Source organism: Sarcophilus harrisii, chromosome 1 (genome assembly GCF_902635505.1).
Source record: "Sarcophilus harrisii chromosome 1, mSarHar1.11, whole genome shotgun sequence".
Lineage (NCBI taxonomy): Eukaryota > Metazoa > Chordata > Mammalia > Dasyuromorphia > Dasyuridae > Sarcophilus > Sarcophilus harrisii.
In genome coordinates this window covers 184,481,652-184,500,510 of record NC_045426.1, presented here as the reverse complement: position 1 = coordinate 184,500,510, position 18,859 = coordinate 184,481,652, and the positions used below count along the sequence as shown (strand labels likewise).

Sequence of the window (18,859 nt, the reverse complement as noted above, 5' to 3'; positions counted from 1 at the left end):
CTGTACTTTATATGTCTTTTTGCTCCTATACCCTCTGTGTTTTATTAAAGTGAAGCTGCAGCCTTGCTTCCTGCTGCCATTGTGATTTTCCTGGTGAATTTTTAAAGAACCAAGGATGTCCACCCCATTTCATAATTTCACAAAATAATGATCAGTTCAATTGCATAAGAATGAAAGTCATTCCCCAATAGGTAAGTGATCAAAAGATATGAACAAACAGTTCTCAAAAACTTGCAAATTGAAATTAACCATATGAAACAATGCTCCATATATTTAATAAGAATGAATGCAAAATGAAATTCTGAATATTCACCTCACACTAAGCAAGATAACAAAGGATGGTGATAGTTAATGTTGGGGGATCAGAGTAGAAACAGAAGCTCACTAACATATTACTGGTGGAGTTATGAATCCTTCTATCCATTACAAAAAATATTTAGGAATTATACAAAGTACCTAAAAAATTCATATTCTTCAGTCAAAGATTCCATTATGAGTCACATATTCCCAAGTAGATCAGTGATAAAAAGAAAAGCCCTATTTACATAAAAACATAATTTTTTGTAGTAGCAAGGAATTAGAATCAAAATATGCATTCATCAATTAGGGATTTTATTTTAAATAAGCTGAGATACATAAATTTAACAAAATATCATTGTGCTGTAAGAAGTGAATGAAATGAAGCATAGGAAGACTACATTGCAAATGGACAAAACAACAATAATAACATCATTGGGGAAAAAATAAAAAATATTTTAAAAGAAAAAGAACTTATATATCTAATCAAATAAGAGCATTTACTGAAATATTTCCTTACCGATACAATTGCAGTGATGTTGGCTGGTTCTCCTATTCTTTCAATCACAAGCCGTATGACTGTTGTAGCTGTTTCATTAACAAGGAATTCTGTTTGTCCAGCAAATCTTACTTCTGTTTCTCCAAATACAAAACTGATGAGTAATACTGAAAGAAGATTAACTAATAAGGAAGCAGGGAGCATCCCTATAGTGGTGGGAGAAAAAGAAAAAAGGGATGAGATGTTAAAAAAAAAAATTGTTCTTTAAAATAGAAGTAGCATTTTTCTATTGACCCATAATGACCAAACAAGGAATCACAAAACAGACACTTAAGTATGAATATCTACATAATACTAAAAACTATTCCAGATAATTATAAATCTGAAATCAAGCCAAAAATTACAACTGTCATTATAATAATTTCTTAGTAGCTGACAACTACTATTCATTCTCCATCTGCTATAGTCTTCAAATAGCGCTACCTGGTCTTAAACTTATTCATGAAATTCAGTTCACCAAGGATTTATTAAGCATGTCTTTATTCTCAGAAAAAAAAAAAAATCTAAAGAATAGCATGGAAAATCAACTCAGCCTTCATCCAAGTTAAGCAGTGGAACATCAGACAGGGCTGAAAAAGAAAAACTAAAATGGAATATAGCCAATGTTGATTGAATTCATTCTTCATTTATTCAATAAGCATGTTTTGACTGCCTACTCACTGCTGGGTATGGAATGTGAACATAGAAGCCCAATGTAAGCAAATACTCAGAAACCACAAAAGAGAGAATCTGAGCAGTAATTTTGCATTTTCTGATTGTTGGTTTATATACATATTATTACCTTTAAGTTTTTTGGTTTATGTTTGTCTGGGTGTTTCTTTTTTCCATCTATTTTGTAGCTATCATGTAGCTATTTGAGGCAAAAAAAAAATAATATAAGGAAACTTTTAGGATTAAAATTTTCTTCCATTTTACTGAGTAACACAATCACCATAGAGAGAATTTGAATTACTTTTAAAAAGCACAGTCTGACAATGTGTTCTCTAGTTGCAATCAACCCAACAAAAATTCACTCCGAATCATCAATATTGTTCTTTTTCATGGCATTATTCATGATTTGAGAGCTTTCCAAAATGCATGGGTGCACTGTGCTTTTAAAGCAGTACTTTTTTGTAATGTAGATGTACCTTTAATAATGAGAACAATTTATCTCATGGAGCATTAAGATTCTTTTAAATCTATGTGATCAGTCATGTGAGCATAATAAGCTAGTTCGTGTTTAGGATTGTTGTTTTTTTTTTTTTTTAAGAGAAAGTTGTGTTATTTATTGTATCAGCTAAAATACTCCCTCCATTTTTAACCTTGTCTAGGTAATAATTGAACTTCTCTATATATTATTTGCTCTCACTTAGTGCCTATGCTGTGTTTTTATGTAGAAAGGGCATTAAATATATAGATTATTAGTAACTCTCAAAGACATAAATACAATTTTCTTGGGCAAATATACTCGATTAATTATTCTTGAAGTTCATAATGAAAAACAGGTAACAATGGGTAGAGTGTGATGCATACCTTTCAGAAGTGAATTTGAAAAAAATTCTTGAGATCCCATGGTTGGAAACTCTAAAAGTAAAGTTTAATTCAAAGGAATAAAAAAGACTTTTAGAAATGAAACTCTAGTTGCATAATAAATGATTCTGATGAGAAAAAGATGAATTCCATGGGAATTCAAAATGATAAATAAGAGATGAAAGTAAAGGCAGGTGCTAGGACATATATAGAAAGAAAAATAAAATTATATATTATATATGTATTTATTTTAATGGCAAGGCAAATAAAAAGTAGAAGCTAGTTGGCATGGTAGACTGTCAGGCCTAGAGTCAAGATGATTCCTTATATGTCCAATTGCCTCCATATATACCTAACATGTCCAATTACCTCTCCTCTACCAAAAAGCAAACAAACAAAAACCCAAGTTGGCCCTCCCCACTAATGTCTCCATTTTTGTTGATAAAACTAACTTCCTGTCAGTCTCAGGCTCAAGACCAACAATGACCCGCAATTCTTACCTCTCCATCACTCCCTACATTAAATTTGTTATCAAGTCCTAGCAATTTAACCTCCATAATAACTCTTAAACTAATTTCTCCTTTCCATAAACACTGCAAAAACCCTCATTCTTTACTGCCTGGATGAATAGAACAGCCTCTTCTTCCTGCTCCAGTATATCTTCTTTTCATCTTGTCTTTCTCACCGTTGCCAGAGAAATCATCTAAATTCATGACTCTAACAACATTCAATCCTTATTACCAAATCTTCAGTGGTTCTTATCTCCTGGGAAAAAAGATCACTTCTGTAAGTACCTACAATGTGCACAGCACTGTTCTAAAGTGCTAGTGATATAGAAACAAAACGAAAATAGTCTCTGCTCTTAAGGAATCATATATTAGAAGACAACAAATAGGTAAATAAACTATGTAATCCAGAATGCTAACTACAGAGATCAGGAGGGGTCTTTTTGGCAGTGGAGCTAAGCCTTGAATGGAACCCTGGATTCCAATAGAGAGAGAAGTAAAGAGAGAATGCATTGCGTTCTAGGCATAGCAGACAGGGCATACAAAAATTCTGAAATGGGAGATAGAACATTTTGTATTGGAAATAGCAAACAGGACAACTTGGATCAACATGATGTATATAGGAATAATGTGAGAGTAAGTGTCAGATTATAAAGAGCTTTAAACACTGAGAAATTTTTATTTTACTTAGAGGCATGAAGGAGAGACATTCAAGATAGGAAATATTGTGAAAGCTACCTTTTATGAAGATCACTTTGATAGTTATAGAGAGTACTATTTGAAAAAAGGAAAGACTTGAAGAAGAGAGATCAATTTGAGGACACTGCATGTAACATGAAGAGGGACTATACACATAGGTGGTGGCCATTTGGTAGGAAATGTTCAGGAGATAAAAATTTCCAAGACTTGGAAACTGATTGGATACGAGTGAATGAGAGAAAAGGAAAAAACAGGGAGGATAAAGGATGAACTTAGGAGTTAAACTCAGATTCAAACAATCAAATACTTAGTAGTTGTAAAACCCTAGACAAGTCACTACTTCTGTTTTCTTCAGTTTCCTCAACTATAAAATGTGATAATAATAGCAACTACTTCATAAGTTTTGTGAAGACAAAATAAAGTAATATTTATTTTTTAAAATGACAAGTACAGTATCTGTACCATATAAATATTTATTTCCCTAATCTTTCCCTTACTTTTTCTCTTTCTTCAATATTCAACTCAGTATTTGACTCCTCCTTGAAGTCTTCTTGATTTCCTTCTATGCTCCACCAAAAGTGACAGGAAGAATTCAACACTGAACTGCAACTGTCCCCCAATCTAAAATACCTAGTCCTATCTGCCTGCCTGTGTAATTTTGACATTTTGGAATCAAAGATCAGAAGGAGAAAAAGGATGGAAACAATGAAAATTCAATGAGAGATCTAAAACAAAGTCAGAAAAAGAATCAATCAAAAGCATTTATTAAGTGGCTACAATATGTCAGGCACTATGCAAAGCAATGGGAATATAAAGACAAAAAGAAGAAAAGAATCCATTTCTGCTCTCAAGGAAACTACACTTTATTGGAGGGTATAGCATGGATATATTTATTTAAGTTAGACAAGAATAAATCTATTCAGAATGAGTATAAAATAAGTACTATTTGGAGGTGAGGAAGCTAGAAATTGGGAGGATCATAGTTTCATGCAGAAGGTGAACTCTGAGCTATGTTTTATTTTATTTTTTTATTTTAATAGCCTTTTATTTACAGGTTATATGCATGGGTAACTTTACAGCATTGACAACTGCCAAACCTCTTGTTCCAATTTTTCCCCTCCTTCCCCCCATCCCCTCCCCCAGATGGCAGGATGACCAGTAGATGTTAAATATATTAAAATATAAATTAGATACACAATAAGTATACATGACCAAACCGTTATTTTGCTGTACAAAAAGAATTGGACTCTGAAATAGTGTATAATTAGTCTGTGAAGGGAATCAAAAATGCAGATGGGCAAAAATATAGGGATTGGGAATTCTATGTAATGGTTTTTAGTTATCTCCCAGAGTTCTTTCGCTGGGTGTAGCTAGTTCAGTTCATTACTTCTGAGCTATATTTTAAAAAAAGGGAAAGATTCCTTGTGACAGAGGTTAGGAGAGAGGACATGCCAGTCACTGAGGATGGCCAATGCAAAAGTACAGAGATGGGAAATGGAGTGTTAGGTGTGAGAAACAGACAACAACATGAATAGACTGGAAAGTGTAGAAAACAAAGTAATATAATTATGAAGCTAGAAGGATAGGTTGGGGCTGTGTTGTGTTGAGCGTTAAAAGACAAATAGAAGTATTTATATTTTGTCCTAAAGGAAATGGGGAACTATTCGGGTTTAGTGAAAAGATAGATGACATAGATCTGTAACCAAACAAAATCATTTTGGCAACAGTGTGGGAGCTGGATTGGAGTGGGGAGAGACATGAGGTGGAAAGGACATTGTAATAGCCTAATCAAAAAGTGATGAGCCTGTAAAGAGACATAGAAATGATAATTCTCCCTTATAGAGCATAGGGATCCAGTCAGAAAGTGGCTATAAGCCATAAACATGAATTTTAAGATCAAAAGTGGAAGATGTAGAAAAGACAGGTAATCTTTGCTCCCAGTGGTTTTCTTAGCAAGAAAAGAACAAGGGAGTAAAGCAAATTGATAAAATCTATGAATAACAAGATTAGAAGTAAACAAATAAGAAGAATCCTGAAGCTGATATGGATGGAGAGGATAGACTAGAATTTCATCTTTAAATAGAACCAGGAAAAAGACCTATGGGTAATCAGATCATACATCGAGAGCTGGAAAGAAACAAGGGAATAAACATTTATTAAGAACCTACTTTAATAAGTAAATAATAACAATAATGTAGGTAGATTTTATAAATAAGAATATAAGTCAAGCATTTAACTAATTATTTTACCTATGTTCTGATGCTCACAACAATCTTGTGAAAGAGGTACTTATTATTATTGCCATTTTATAAATGAGAAACTGAAGCAGACAGAGGTTAAGTGGCACCCCAGTGTCACAAAGCTAAGTCTAAGGCCAATTTTAACTCAAGAATTCCTGACTCCCAGTCCAGCATTACATCTTCACTGGATCACCTATAAAATTCCCAAAGCCAAGTTAATACAACCTCTTCATTTTAGAGAGAAAGATAATGAGCAACTATTCTATGACATGGAATCTTTCAAAGATACACAAATGAAGTTTGGAGAAAAAAAAATCTTGAATGCTTATCTTCATTTTATTAATGTTTTCTTATAGTTTTATATGATCATATTATGTAGTGTTCTGGTTGGTTTTCTGGAGGTCTCTGGACCAGTCTTCATTTCAGCAGAGTAATCACCATAAGAATAGCCAGAGATAGAGTCCAGAAATCTTTATTGTCTCCTTCATAGTCTTGTCTCCTTGCCTGGGGCCAAGGTGAACTTTCTGAAGGTCCTCTGGAATGTGTCTTGGTTTCTGTAAGAGAGGCAGGAGGACCACCACAACTGTCTCTGTCTTGAAGTCTCCCTGAATCTGAGAGTTTGTGCTACAGCCTCCAGTCCTCTGTCTTGCCTGAGTCTGTTCTAGTCCTCTTTTAGATCTCACTCTGGCCTCTTAAATACTCTATTACAATTAAATCCATTGCTCATACTGAGTATAAGCTAATCATTATATCACTAGGGAATCATTATTTGTTGTAAGATTAATTCAATAATATTGAACTAGAGAATCAATCACCATGCTAAACTAGATAACCATTGTCTTTATCAATTTTACTGAGTTAACACCTTGTTTAAATCAATCATACAGCGTTTCAGCCCTCTACAATATAAACTTTCTAAGAAACAAAATTTCAGATTTTAGTTTCCCTGAGGAAAAAGGGTATCAATTTCAAAGATTTACTATGTAATCCTGCAATTTATACTCACAATTCTTTCAAAATGTAATTTATGGTGCCAATATAAAAATATTTTTATTGAACAATTTCAAATCTCTTAGGAGCCACAATACAAAGAAAAGATATTCAGCAATCAAGTACTTTTGCATCTCCCATCTTATATATGTTATTATTTTAAGTACTACGTGTTCTAGAAAAACGTAATTGGTATATAATTTAAATACTGCAGTAGCACCTTTTAAAGTTGGAAATTTCAAAACTGAGAGCTGTTGATGAATTCATTATCCCAAGTAATTAGGTTTCCCAAGTTTTGTGTTTAAATCTTAGTAAAGTAAATTCATTTAAAATTGATACTGTCAAAGAATTTCTATTACTACTGCAAGTAAATGAAAATTTACAAGAATTGGAAATTACTAAAATTTTGTGACTTTATTTGATAATTGAGCCTTTCTCACTTTCATTTTTTCATTATCATAAGAAGTTGTTGGGGCAAAGTAGATGATCAACAGAAAGTGAGAAGAAGGGAATGGTGCATATGAATTTCACATGAAAAATTTCACATAGCTCTAATTGGACTACAAAGCAAGCAACAGTTACTCATGCTTCCACAACAGAGGAACTGTTTCCTTGTAATGTAAGTGGATGAAGCTTTAAAGACAACATGTCAAAAGCTACTCACTTAAAGATTCTTTATTTTAAAAATGATAGAAAGAAACTCAAAGCAGAATTATATCTTTAAATTTTTTATTGGTTGTTTATTTTTACAAATTTAAATTGTAAATTTTTATATTCTTCATAAGTCTAACTTTTAGGCACTTTGTAACATGAGTAAAGGTTGTTTTGAATAACATTTTATTATATGTCAAAATCCTTACTTTTTTCAGAGTGATATTTTGTTAAACTGTGGAAATATTGTCATAATTTATTTCTAATTCCTTCTTCTCTTATACATCCTTAAGTAATATCTTTCCTTGGATGTTCCAATGTCATGTTCCAATATCACAAAATCCTTTTCTCTTCACCTTTCCTTCTCAAGAAAGGTAAGTTTCAATGGAAATGTAAACTATTTCTGAATAGTCCCTTTTCTTGTAAGGCAAATTTGAAATTTAGAGAATTGTCTAGGCTTTTTTTTACCTACAGAAATAAATAATATACTTTGTTACATTCCTTCTCCAAAATGGGCCCAAAGGATCAATTCCTTGGATTGTAAAATCTACTCTTTACCAAGCCACATAATACTGCAAAAATTTTGGGACAGAATCTACTAGTTTAATAGAGCACTTTCAGAAGTAATTAGTCCCTCCAACCCTTTTTCGAACCAATAGTATTTATTACTAATTTCTTAGGGAACTGCCAATTTTAAGTTTGAGAACTTCCATCAAGCCATCCTAAGGGGTAATGGATTCTCCTTATTCACCAGTCATCTGTCCTTCTATTACCTCCTTTCTCACATAAAATATTTTATTTGTACACACACACACACAAAATCATCCTCCCTGTTTTCATAATCATAATGACCACCATCTTTATTTCTCATCTAACCTTTTCCTACTGCTTCCTAGTCCTTTCAAAAATCAGCAAAGATGTGTAAGGAAATACAGAATATCCCAAGAATTCCACCAAAGTATTGGACAATAACAGTGCATTAACCTCATTGCCCTGAAAAAACTGATACATTCCAATTAATAAGAATCTCAACTCATTCTTATCTATTAACAGTCTTTATGTGATTGGTGCACATTTAATATGCAATTTATAATTCCTAGATTTTTTTAAGTTAGAAAAGTGAAAAAACACTTATTAACCCTCTGCTGATTATTAAAAATCTGGACCTATGATTTTACTGATGAAGGGAAGTCCTAGTGAAGGAACTCCCTCTACCCATTTATCTGAGACACTGACAAGTAAAGCCATTTGTCTAGAGTTCCATGAGGATTATGTATCAGGAGCAAACCTTGAACTAACTAGTCTTCCTAACTGTGAGGTAGGCTCTTCACTGTGTCATGCTGCCTAAAACATTTTCTTTATTATTTCAGTTTCCTATATTTGTTCACATTCAGCTCCATCACATGTAACATTTCAGCTTTTTCTAAATATACATTCAACTGAATTGCCATGGCTGATCTAGCTTTCTTGGGAGTTATCTTCTCTCCACCCTTCCTCTGACCTTTTGTCCTTATTAGCTGGCTCATAAATTTAACAAGAAAATTCAAAATAGATTGTAGCAACATATTATTTTAAAATCCTGCAGAAAAGAATATTTACTGCTTTTTGTTACTCTTTACTTTTTTTCAATTTTATATTAAAATATTCTAGTACCCAAAAGTCAAATAAGTGAGAATTAGGACAAGATAAAGAAAAATATTAAGAATTCACTTGAGTGCATCACTGATTCTTTGAGAGTCATCTGTTTCCTTTGGAGAAATTCTCTTTCTAAAAGTCACTGTGTTTTTCTAAACTTGAAGATAAATAATTGTGTAACCTCTCTGAGCTCTGAAACAAGGATGCACAAAGCTAAGTCTGCTTTGTGTGTAAAATAGAAAAAATCTGGTGACCTTTTAGCTTCACCTATTCTCTTGTCAATGACTTAGCCAGGATCTTCCCATAATATGAACACCAAGTAAATAATACTAAAAATATGATCCTTAGGGAACAAGGTTTTAGAGTTTAGAATTACCTTAATTCTATTACGTCTCCTAAAGGGCATGCTAAAACTATAGAATTACTTCTGTGGAACCAGAGAGGTTTCATCATCAAGTTATCAATTATTCAGTCTGAAAATTCCTGTTCTTTGTATAACCTACACTATGATTTACTAGCATCATCTATCAAAAAATGTCCTTTTCTCTTTTTTATTATCAAAATTAATTTTGGAAACAGTACCTCTTTCAAAGGAAAACAAAATGGTCATGCAATAAAAACCAGTAACCTAAATAATAGGAATGTCAAATACTAACAAAAGATTAAAAATGAAGATATTCTCTTATAGTTGGTCTCACTATACACAATCCATATTCCAAGGGAAATAAATGTTACTTACTTTAATTCAATATGCCATATTATCAGAGGTAAAATCTGTATTTCCTCCTCTCAATCCATCTTTCAATTACAATGGTAACAAAAATCCATCAGGAAAAACTAGCAAACTCATAAGGCTAGGAAGTTTATTTCCTCTTCATATTTTCATTCTCCTTCACATTTACTTCTAATTACTTTTCCCATCAACAAATTTTCATCCCCCTTTCGTTGGTTATAAATGATGTCTTGATTCTATGAAGGCAACATTAATAATGAGTGTACTACTCTTTCTTAGGAGAAACAGTTAACTTATAAGAGGAAGGTAAATAACTTCCCCAGGCACCCAGGTGTCAGTTTAATAGGCTTTTTTCAAGAATACTGAGGCCCTGGAATAGTTAATTAATTGCCCATTCACATACAAAAAGTGATTTAGCTTCAGTCTAACTAGGCAAGGATGTAAGGTCCAAAGTAAAGCTAAACAGTGGCATGTAAACTCAACTGCAATCTTTCATGAAATGAAAATGAGGGTGCTCAGAATTCATCAATCCAGTTAGGTAGTCCCTGAAAAGAACAAATGTTAAGTAAGAATTCCAGTAAACCCACAAGGTATATTAATTAACAGCAATGCTAGATCCAAAATAGTTACACTTAGATAATACAAAACTGAAGAGCAAGAGAGTGAGAGAGTGAGAGAGCGAGAGAGTGAGAGAGCGAGAGCAAGAGTGAGCGAGAGAGAGAGACAGAGAGACAGAGAGAGAAACAGAGAGACAGAAAGACAGAAAGAGACAGAGAGAGAGAGAGAGACAGAGAGAAAGAGACAAGAGACTAGGGAAAACAAGGGCAGACAGACTATTCTGTCATAAGCAAAAGAACACTCCAGTCAGTAGATGAAAGAGATGTGGCTTAAGTCAACATAGAGAGTTTTATAGAGGATTTGCACTCTGAGAAAGATGATCCTCAGTTAAAAACTTTGCTTCATACTGCAACAAAACAAGTGAGGCCATGCCCTGAGAGTCTCCTCTTCTTTCTTCTTCCTTATGTCACCCTGGATGTGGGTACTTGCTCTTGTTTTGGGATTCCTGGTCAGAGGGGAGAGCTGAAGGGAAGCTTGAGGCACCATCCTCCCACCTCACAATTAGAGGTACTTACAGTAATAACTCTTATTTTAAAAAACATTAACTGGCAAAGAAAAAAGAACTCCACCATTGAAACATATTATGGGAACATCGAAGATCAAGACTCATCTTCAGAGGAGGACACTTCTACCCCAAAGAGTAACATGAAATGACTCCCTGACTAGAGAGAATTTATAGAAGAGCTTTAAAAATTTAAAAATTAAATGAGACATTGAGGGAAAAGTAAAAAAATAAAAACCATCCAAGAAAAACAAGAAGATTATGGGGGAAAAGTTAACCTACTAGAAAAGAAGGTACAAAGTCTCAACGATGAAAATAATTCCTTGAGAATTAGAACTGAGCAAGGGGAAGCCAGTGAAGCTATGAAAGATCAAGAAATAACAAAACAGATTACAAAGAATGAGAAAATAGAACAGAATGTAAAACATTTATAAGAAAAACAACAGATCTGGAGAAGAAATCAAGAAGAAAAAAATATAATAATTGGACTGCCAAAAAGTTGTGACCAAAAAGAGAACTTTGATATGAACAGACAATTCTCAAATGAAGAAACTGAAATTATTTCTAGCCATGTTCTGGAGAATGCTTTGGAACTATGCTCAAAAAGTTATCAAACTGTGCATACCCTTTGATCCAGCAGTGTTACTACTGAGCTTATACACCAAAGAGATCTTAAAGAAGGGAAAAGGACCTATATGAGCAAGAATGTTTGTGGCAGCCATTTTTGTGGTGGCTAGAAACTGGAAACATAGTGGATGCCCATCAACTGGACAATGGCTGAATAAATTGTGGTATATGAATGTTATGGAATATTATTGTTCTGTAAGAAATGACCAGCAGGATTATTTCAGAAAGGCCTGAGGAGCCTTACATGAACTGATGCTGAGTGAAATGAGCAGGACCAGGAGATCATTATATGCTTCAACAAAAATACTATATGATGATCAATTTTGATGGATGTGGCCCTCTTCAACAATGAGACTAAACAAATCAGTTCCAATAAAGCAGTAATAAATTGAACCAGCTACACCCAGAGAAAGAACTCTGGGAGATGACTATGAATCACTACATAGAATTCCCAATCCCACTATTTTTGTCCACCTGCATTTTTTATTTCCTTCACAGGCTAATTGTACACTATTTCAAAGTCGGATTCTTTTTGTACAACAAAATAACTGTATGGACATGTATACATATATTGTATTTAACTTATTTATACTCTAACATATTTAACATGTATTGGCCAACCTGCCATCTGGGAGGAGTGGGGGGAAGGAAGGAAAAAGTTGGAACAAAAGATCTTGCAATTGTCAATGTTGAAAAATTACCCATGCATATATCTTGTAAATAAAAAGCTATAATAATTTAAAAAAGAATATTTGAAAATGCTCTATTTTGACAAAATTCTATTTTTCCTCTGTGGTATTATATACTCAGTTTTATGGTATAAGTTGTTTGGAATATCATACTCCAGGATTTTCTCTCTTTTATATAAATGCAGCATAGTCTTATGTTATTTATTGTGTTTCCCTTGTATTGAACTCTTTCTGGCTGTTTTCAGTATTTTCTCTTTGACTTAGAATGTATGGGCTATTACATGCCTAGTGATTTCAGTTTGTGATCACTTTCCAATCTGTTCATGTTTCTGTTTTGCAAAGTTTTCAGGAAATCCAATGGTTTTTAATTTTTTAAAATTATCACACCTCCACCTATTTTCTAAAGTACTTGCTTTTTATTATAATACTTTTTAATTTCTCTTAATTTTTCTTCTGACTTTATTCTAGTATTTCTTAATATCTCACAGAACCATAAAGTTCTGGGGTTTTTTTTCCCATTCTATTTATCAGTCCACAAATTGGATAAGGTTTATCATTTTCTATTCTAAATTACTTGTTCAACAATGACAGACCTCAGAGATATAGCCAAATATAGGAGATTGTGCTGTTCTCAGGCATCCTGAAGTAACCTTGGCAGATAAAATCTTTGGATTATCTCCTATTATAGTTCTATCAAGAGTAATTGCTTTAATGATCTTGGAATGTCTCCAACTATATATACATACTTCCCAGTCCCATACTTCATTTCTTCCCCAACCCATACCCCCTGTAGTGACTTACTAGGAACTCAGATTATATCCAGCAGGGCTCCAATTTGTGAGGGCCAATAAAGATTCTATTGGATCCCTCTGGCCCCACATCACCACACTGAGTGCTCTCATACATCTGTCTGTCTCCTTGTGCAGTCCTGAATTGGATAAAGAACGTTGCTCGTATTTCTTTTATATTTTCTTGCTTACTGCTTTATATGGTGTTCCATTAAATATTTGCTAAGATCTTAGATAGGAGAAGTAGGCTCCTCTAGGCTCTTTTATACTACATTTTCATAGCTTTACGGTTCTGCTTTGTCTTTCTAGCATCTAGCACAATGACTTGTTCATAGTGTTGTTTTAAATAAGGCTTATTGATTTGAATATAACACTTCAGAAATGACAATATATTTATATTTTGCAAGTGCTTACACAAGCATTATACTTAAATTGGTCAACACATGCTCATTATAAATGAGCTAACAATCAAGATATAAGTTATTACTTTGATAACAGAAATTTAAACAAAAATATAATTCTAAACATACTAATTAGAGCCTCTTTAATGATAATATATCTACAATAGGTCTTTAACCAAAACAAATCTCAGAGTACACTCTGAAAAGTAAAAAATTCTCTGCCTTAATCATTAAATGGGCATTCCCTCAGTCAAAATGGAACCTGTTAAAGACATTAGTTTAAAAAGGTTAAGGTCTCCTAAGACATCCAGGCCCATCTCCAGTTATCCTAATCTATATCTTGCCATGACCCAGGTGGCTCTGAAGGAGAAAGTGAGGTTGGTGACTTTGTACAATCCTCCCTCACTTAAATCCTATTTACTCACATATTATGTGTATCACCTCCCTGATGTCATGGTAATCTTCAAGAATAACAGACAAACAACCACAACCAAAGTAAATACATTTATATATACATGTGAACATGTGTACATATAGAAATATGTGCACATATGTGTAGACAGACTGTGAATGTGTGCAATACTTTACTGGCTCTTGGACATGACATCAATTTTTTAATGATATTTTTCTTTGCCCATTATGTTTTTAAAACATATTTTGATACCAAAAAATCTGTCCTACTTGAGTTAGGAGTATAAATTACTTAATGGCCCTTTTCTGAATAATGAAGCAAGAAGAAAGAAGCAGACAGATTTATCTTTCCTTTATTGGATTATAAACTAGCAAAATATTCCTAGTTCTGAACTTCTACTATATAATTCTAACTCCCTACATAAAGTTCAGATCTCTGAAAGCCCATTTGTTAGACATATATTTGCATATTCATTCCTCTCCTGGCCCCTATAACTAATTAAGCAAACTCTGTGCTCATTCAAGACTGAAACATGTTTTTGATTCTTTGCCATTTGGCCAGGCATTTATATTAATAGAGCAGGACATGGATCAATGGTCTATTTCATGTTTATCCATAGGACTGCAGGCCCAAGCTTTTTGCTCTGTTTGTGTTCTCAGAGAGAGGACATGTCACTTGGCAGATGAATTGATGCCATATTAAGATTGTCAACAACCCTCAAAATGTCCATCAGGTCCAACCATCCCTCTAGACAGGAAGATTTTCACTTAGAAATTTTGGACTGATTAGCTTAATGGTTTCTTAAAATTAAAAAATAATAGAGAATGACTTTTAGTCAAACTATGGTTTTGACAGTGGACATGAATCATATAATTCAACATTCAGCAAACATTTATTAACTACTTATTCAGAGCATGCATCAGGCACTAGAAAAGATCAACAGTTTCGAAAAAATCTAAAATCTAGAATGAGAAGGGACTTTACAAGTCCTCTAATTTCCTTTTATAAGTGAGCAAAATAAAGTTCGATCAAGGAAACCAGGCTAGTAAGTGAGAGAATTTGAATTCAAACCAAAGTCCTCTGGCATTGTCAGCTTCATGGTACATCACATTGACTTCCATGATATTGTCTATATTCTTATGGAGCTTACTATCTAAAAGGGGATGAGACACAAATAAAGATAACTATTATACAGTAGAAAAACAAAAGAAAAAGAACAAGGAAAATCTTCTAAAATAAAGTAGCTGTGAAAATAAAATGAAACAAGATTTTTGAAGGACAATTTGTTATGCACACCCCTATTAAACAAAGGCATCTTCCTAAAATGAGAGTATCCATATAGTTTGAACATTGATGCCTATCTTACTGTAACAGAAAAATACTTACTGTCATTCAGTCATGTCCAACTTTTTGTGATCCCATAGACCATAGCCTATTAATTCTATCCATGAAATTTTCTTGACAAAAATACTAGTTTGTCATTTCCTTCTCCAGTGGATTAAGGCAAACAAAAGTCACAAAGGGTTACAAAGCTACTAAGTGTCTGAGACTGAATTTGAACTGTAGTCTTCAAGTCTCTATGTCCAGCATTCTATTCACTATGCAACCTAGCTGCCTCAAAGAGACAAACATGCAACATAAAAACATCAAATAAAGTTCAATTCCCTCAGTGAGGTAGAAGTATACAAAAAAAAAAAAAAACCCAACCACTTCTTGACAGAGAGGTGATGGACTTAAATGGAAGACAGAAATATATTTTTGGACATGGCTAATGTTAGAATTAATTTTGCTTGACTACGTTTATTTTTTTTCATTGGAAAAGAAAAACTGTGAGGGAAAGAAAACTGAGAAAATGAATTTTTGTTTACTGAAAAATACTGAATAATTTTTAAATAATTAAAAGATTAATAAAAATTATCAGTCTCTTTATATTAGCAGCAAAATCCAATAGGAAGAACAGAAATAGAAATTCAGTTAAAAATAAACAGAGAATACCAAAAATATTTCAGGTTCTACATATAGGAACTATATGAATACAATTACAAAAAACTTTTTTTATAGAAATAAACAAATTTAAATAGACAAATATTAATTGCCTATAGTTGGGTTGTCCAAATATGATAAAAAATGGCAATGCTATTTAAATTAACTTACATAGTCAGTGTAATACCAAAAGGATTATACTGTAAAGCTAGAAAAAATAACAGATTCATGCAAAGAACAAAATATCCTTCAAGGAAATCCTAAGGGAAATGATGAAAAGAAGTATGAAGGAAAAAGGTCTACTATGACCAGTTTTCAAACAACACTACAGAGCTGTGAGCATCAAAACTATTTGGTGCTAGTTAAAGAAATAAAAAAAAGTTAATCAGTGAAACAGTTGAGCAAATGAAGATAGTAGCAGAGTGTTCAATAAACTGATATACTCCAACAATTGGAGTAAAGACTCATCATTTGACAAAAACTGCTATGAAAACTAAAAGCAGATTAGCAAAAATTATATTTAGCCCATAAGTTTATACCATCCATTGTTGGAATCTTTACAAAGTGTTAAGACATTGAAGTTAATTTAATCTTAGAAAGAGTTATTTTGGGCCAGAACTTGAACTAGGTACTAAGTGGAACTGATTGAACAATGCTTGTGTTCACACCTTTAGAGAGCTCATAAGTATCTAAGTACTCAATGGAGTTCACAGTTTGGGAGATTCAGGGTCTAGAAAGAGATATCTGAATTCACACCTTCCTTAGGACCAGAGAGCACTCTGGAAGATAACCCAGAATCCCTCTCTCTCCAGAAGGTGGAGTTAACCTTTGGGAGATCACATAAATATAGGGAGCTTTTGAAGCTTGAAGTTACTTCTTCTGGTGGAACTGACTGGAGGTACAGAGAGATTCATTGCATCTTCCAACTTGGTGCTGGCTGGAGGCTGAAGAAAGCAGAGGCAGAAGCCAAGGACAAAGCTGCAAGATCTCTTGGAGCCAGGCAGAGATAGGCCTCAACTAACCAAGCTAATTTGGAAGGAGAAATAAACGTTTGCATTTTTACCAGCTGGCTGCGATTTTGGAGTAATTATTTATTTCAACTGGGACTAAGGCTGCCTCCAAGAAAACCTCCACAATCCATATGGTATAATTAACTTTAAATGGATACCTGACAGACATAAAAGATCACATCATAAACAAATTAAAGGGGGGCTGGAGGGTGGGGGTAGAGCCAAGATGGCAGAAAGGTCATGCTTCTTTCTGAACTTCTTCCTGGACCCTCAACTGATTACCAAAATCAGTCTCTGAATTAGTTCTAGACCAGAAGAATTTGAGAATATTTGGAGTGCAGCAAATTAACAGCACCACCAGAAAAGGTCTGTTTTGGTCAGACACAGAGGGATGTCAGGTACAGGATGCTAGCACAGCCTGTGCAGACCCAAGGCAGTGTGCAGTCTCTGTAGGGCAGTGCAGACTTCATGCGGTGGAGAATCTACAGGGAAGACTCTACAACAGTGTTGGCCACTCTGCCCTGGTTGCAAGCCAATAGATCAGCGGAGAAATTATAAAATTTCCAATACAAACACAAAAAGCAAAGAGTGAACCCCAAAGCACAGGAGCCTCACAGGACCTGACTACACCTACCCAGCACTGGGAGTGAATCAGCACCATTCCAGCCTAACACAACCATTGCCGCTGCCACTATGCTGGTGCCTGTAGAGGAAGCTTAGAAAACCTTTCTTGCCCTAAAAGCAAATTCCCACTTTATTTTAAAAATGAGTAAAAAGGCAAAGCTAACTCTAACTACAGATAGCTTCTATGGTGAAAGAGAACAGATTTCAAACCCTGAGGAGACTAAAAGCAGATTGTCTCCAGATGAAGCCCCAAAGGATGATATAACCTGATCCCCATCACACAAGGCTCTCCTGGAAGAAATTTAAAAGGATCTCAAAAGAGAGCTAGAAGAAAAATGGGGAAAGGAAAGGAAACCTGCAAGAGAGTTTGGAAAAGGCATATAACTCATTAAAAGATTGATTTGATAAAGTAGTAAAAGAAAAACAGAATTTGTAAAATGAAAAAGGTAAAAAACTCCCAGGAAGACAGAATTTGTGAATTGGAAAAGGTAAATAACTCCCAGGAAAACAAATTTTGTGATGAAAAAAGAAAATAACTTCTTAAAAAACAAAATTTGTGAAATAGATAAAAATTGTATAGAATAAAACAACTCATTTTAAAAAACTCAATTGGACAAATACAAAAAGAAGTTAAAAAAAAAGTAAATGAAGAAAATAATTCATTAAAAATCAGAATTGAACAAATGGAAATGAATGACTTGATGAGAAATCAAGAATCAGTCAAGCAAAACCAAAAAAAAATGAAAAAATAGAAAAAAAAAAAAAAAGTAAAATACCTACTTGGGAAAACAACTGACCTGGAAAATAGATCTAGGAGAAACAATCTAAGGACTACTGGACTCCCTGAAAGTCATGATGAAAAAGAGTCTAGACACTATTTTTCAGGAAATTATCAAAGAGAATCACCCTGTTGTCATAGAATCAGAAGGTAAAATAACCATTCAAAGAATTCACCGAACACCTCCTGAAAAAGACCCCAAAATTAAAATGCAGCTTCTATCTTAAAGGCTTGAAGGGCCTGGAATCTGATATTCCAAAAGGCAAAGGAACTTGGAATGCAGCCAAGAATGAACTACATTGCTAAACTGAGCATTTTCTTACAGGGAAGAAGATGGGCATGCAATAAAGCAGGTGAATTCCATGTATCTCTGATAAAAAGACCAGAGCTAAACAAAAAATTTGACCTCCAAATATAGGACTCAAGAGAAGCCTAAAAAAGGTAAAAGGAACTCTTGAGAACTGTATTTCTGTTATGGATATACATAGAGAGCGCGTGTATAATTTGATTTTATTTTTATATAAAAATAATATATATTATATATTATAATAATGTTATATTATATAATATAAAAATAATATATTATAATATATTATAAAAAAGGAACT

The 18,859-nt window shown here is 33.6% G+C and overlaps 1 protein-coding gene across 1 annotated transcript in view; it reads right to left on the bottom strand.

The window, feature by feature from the left end:
* The window catches only part of ADGRV1 (adhesion G protein-coupled receptor V1), a 668,591-nt gene extending 651,062 nt beyond the window's left edge, over positions 1 to 17,529 (bottom strand). The window contains exons 1-2 of the mRNA XM_031938764.1: positions 17,484 to 17,529; positions 818 to 1,002 (exon numbers count right to left, since the gene is read on the bottom strand). Of these exons, the coding sequence (XP_031794624.1) occupies positions 818 to 1,002; positions 17,484 to 17,529 (231 nt within the window). The remainder of the gene's footprint in view (positions 1 to 817; positions 1,003 to 17,483) is intronic.
* Between the last annotated feature and the right edge of the window lie 1,330 nt (positions 17,530 to 18,859).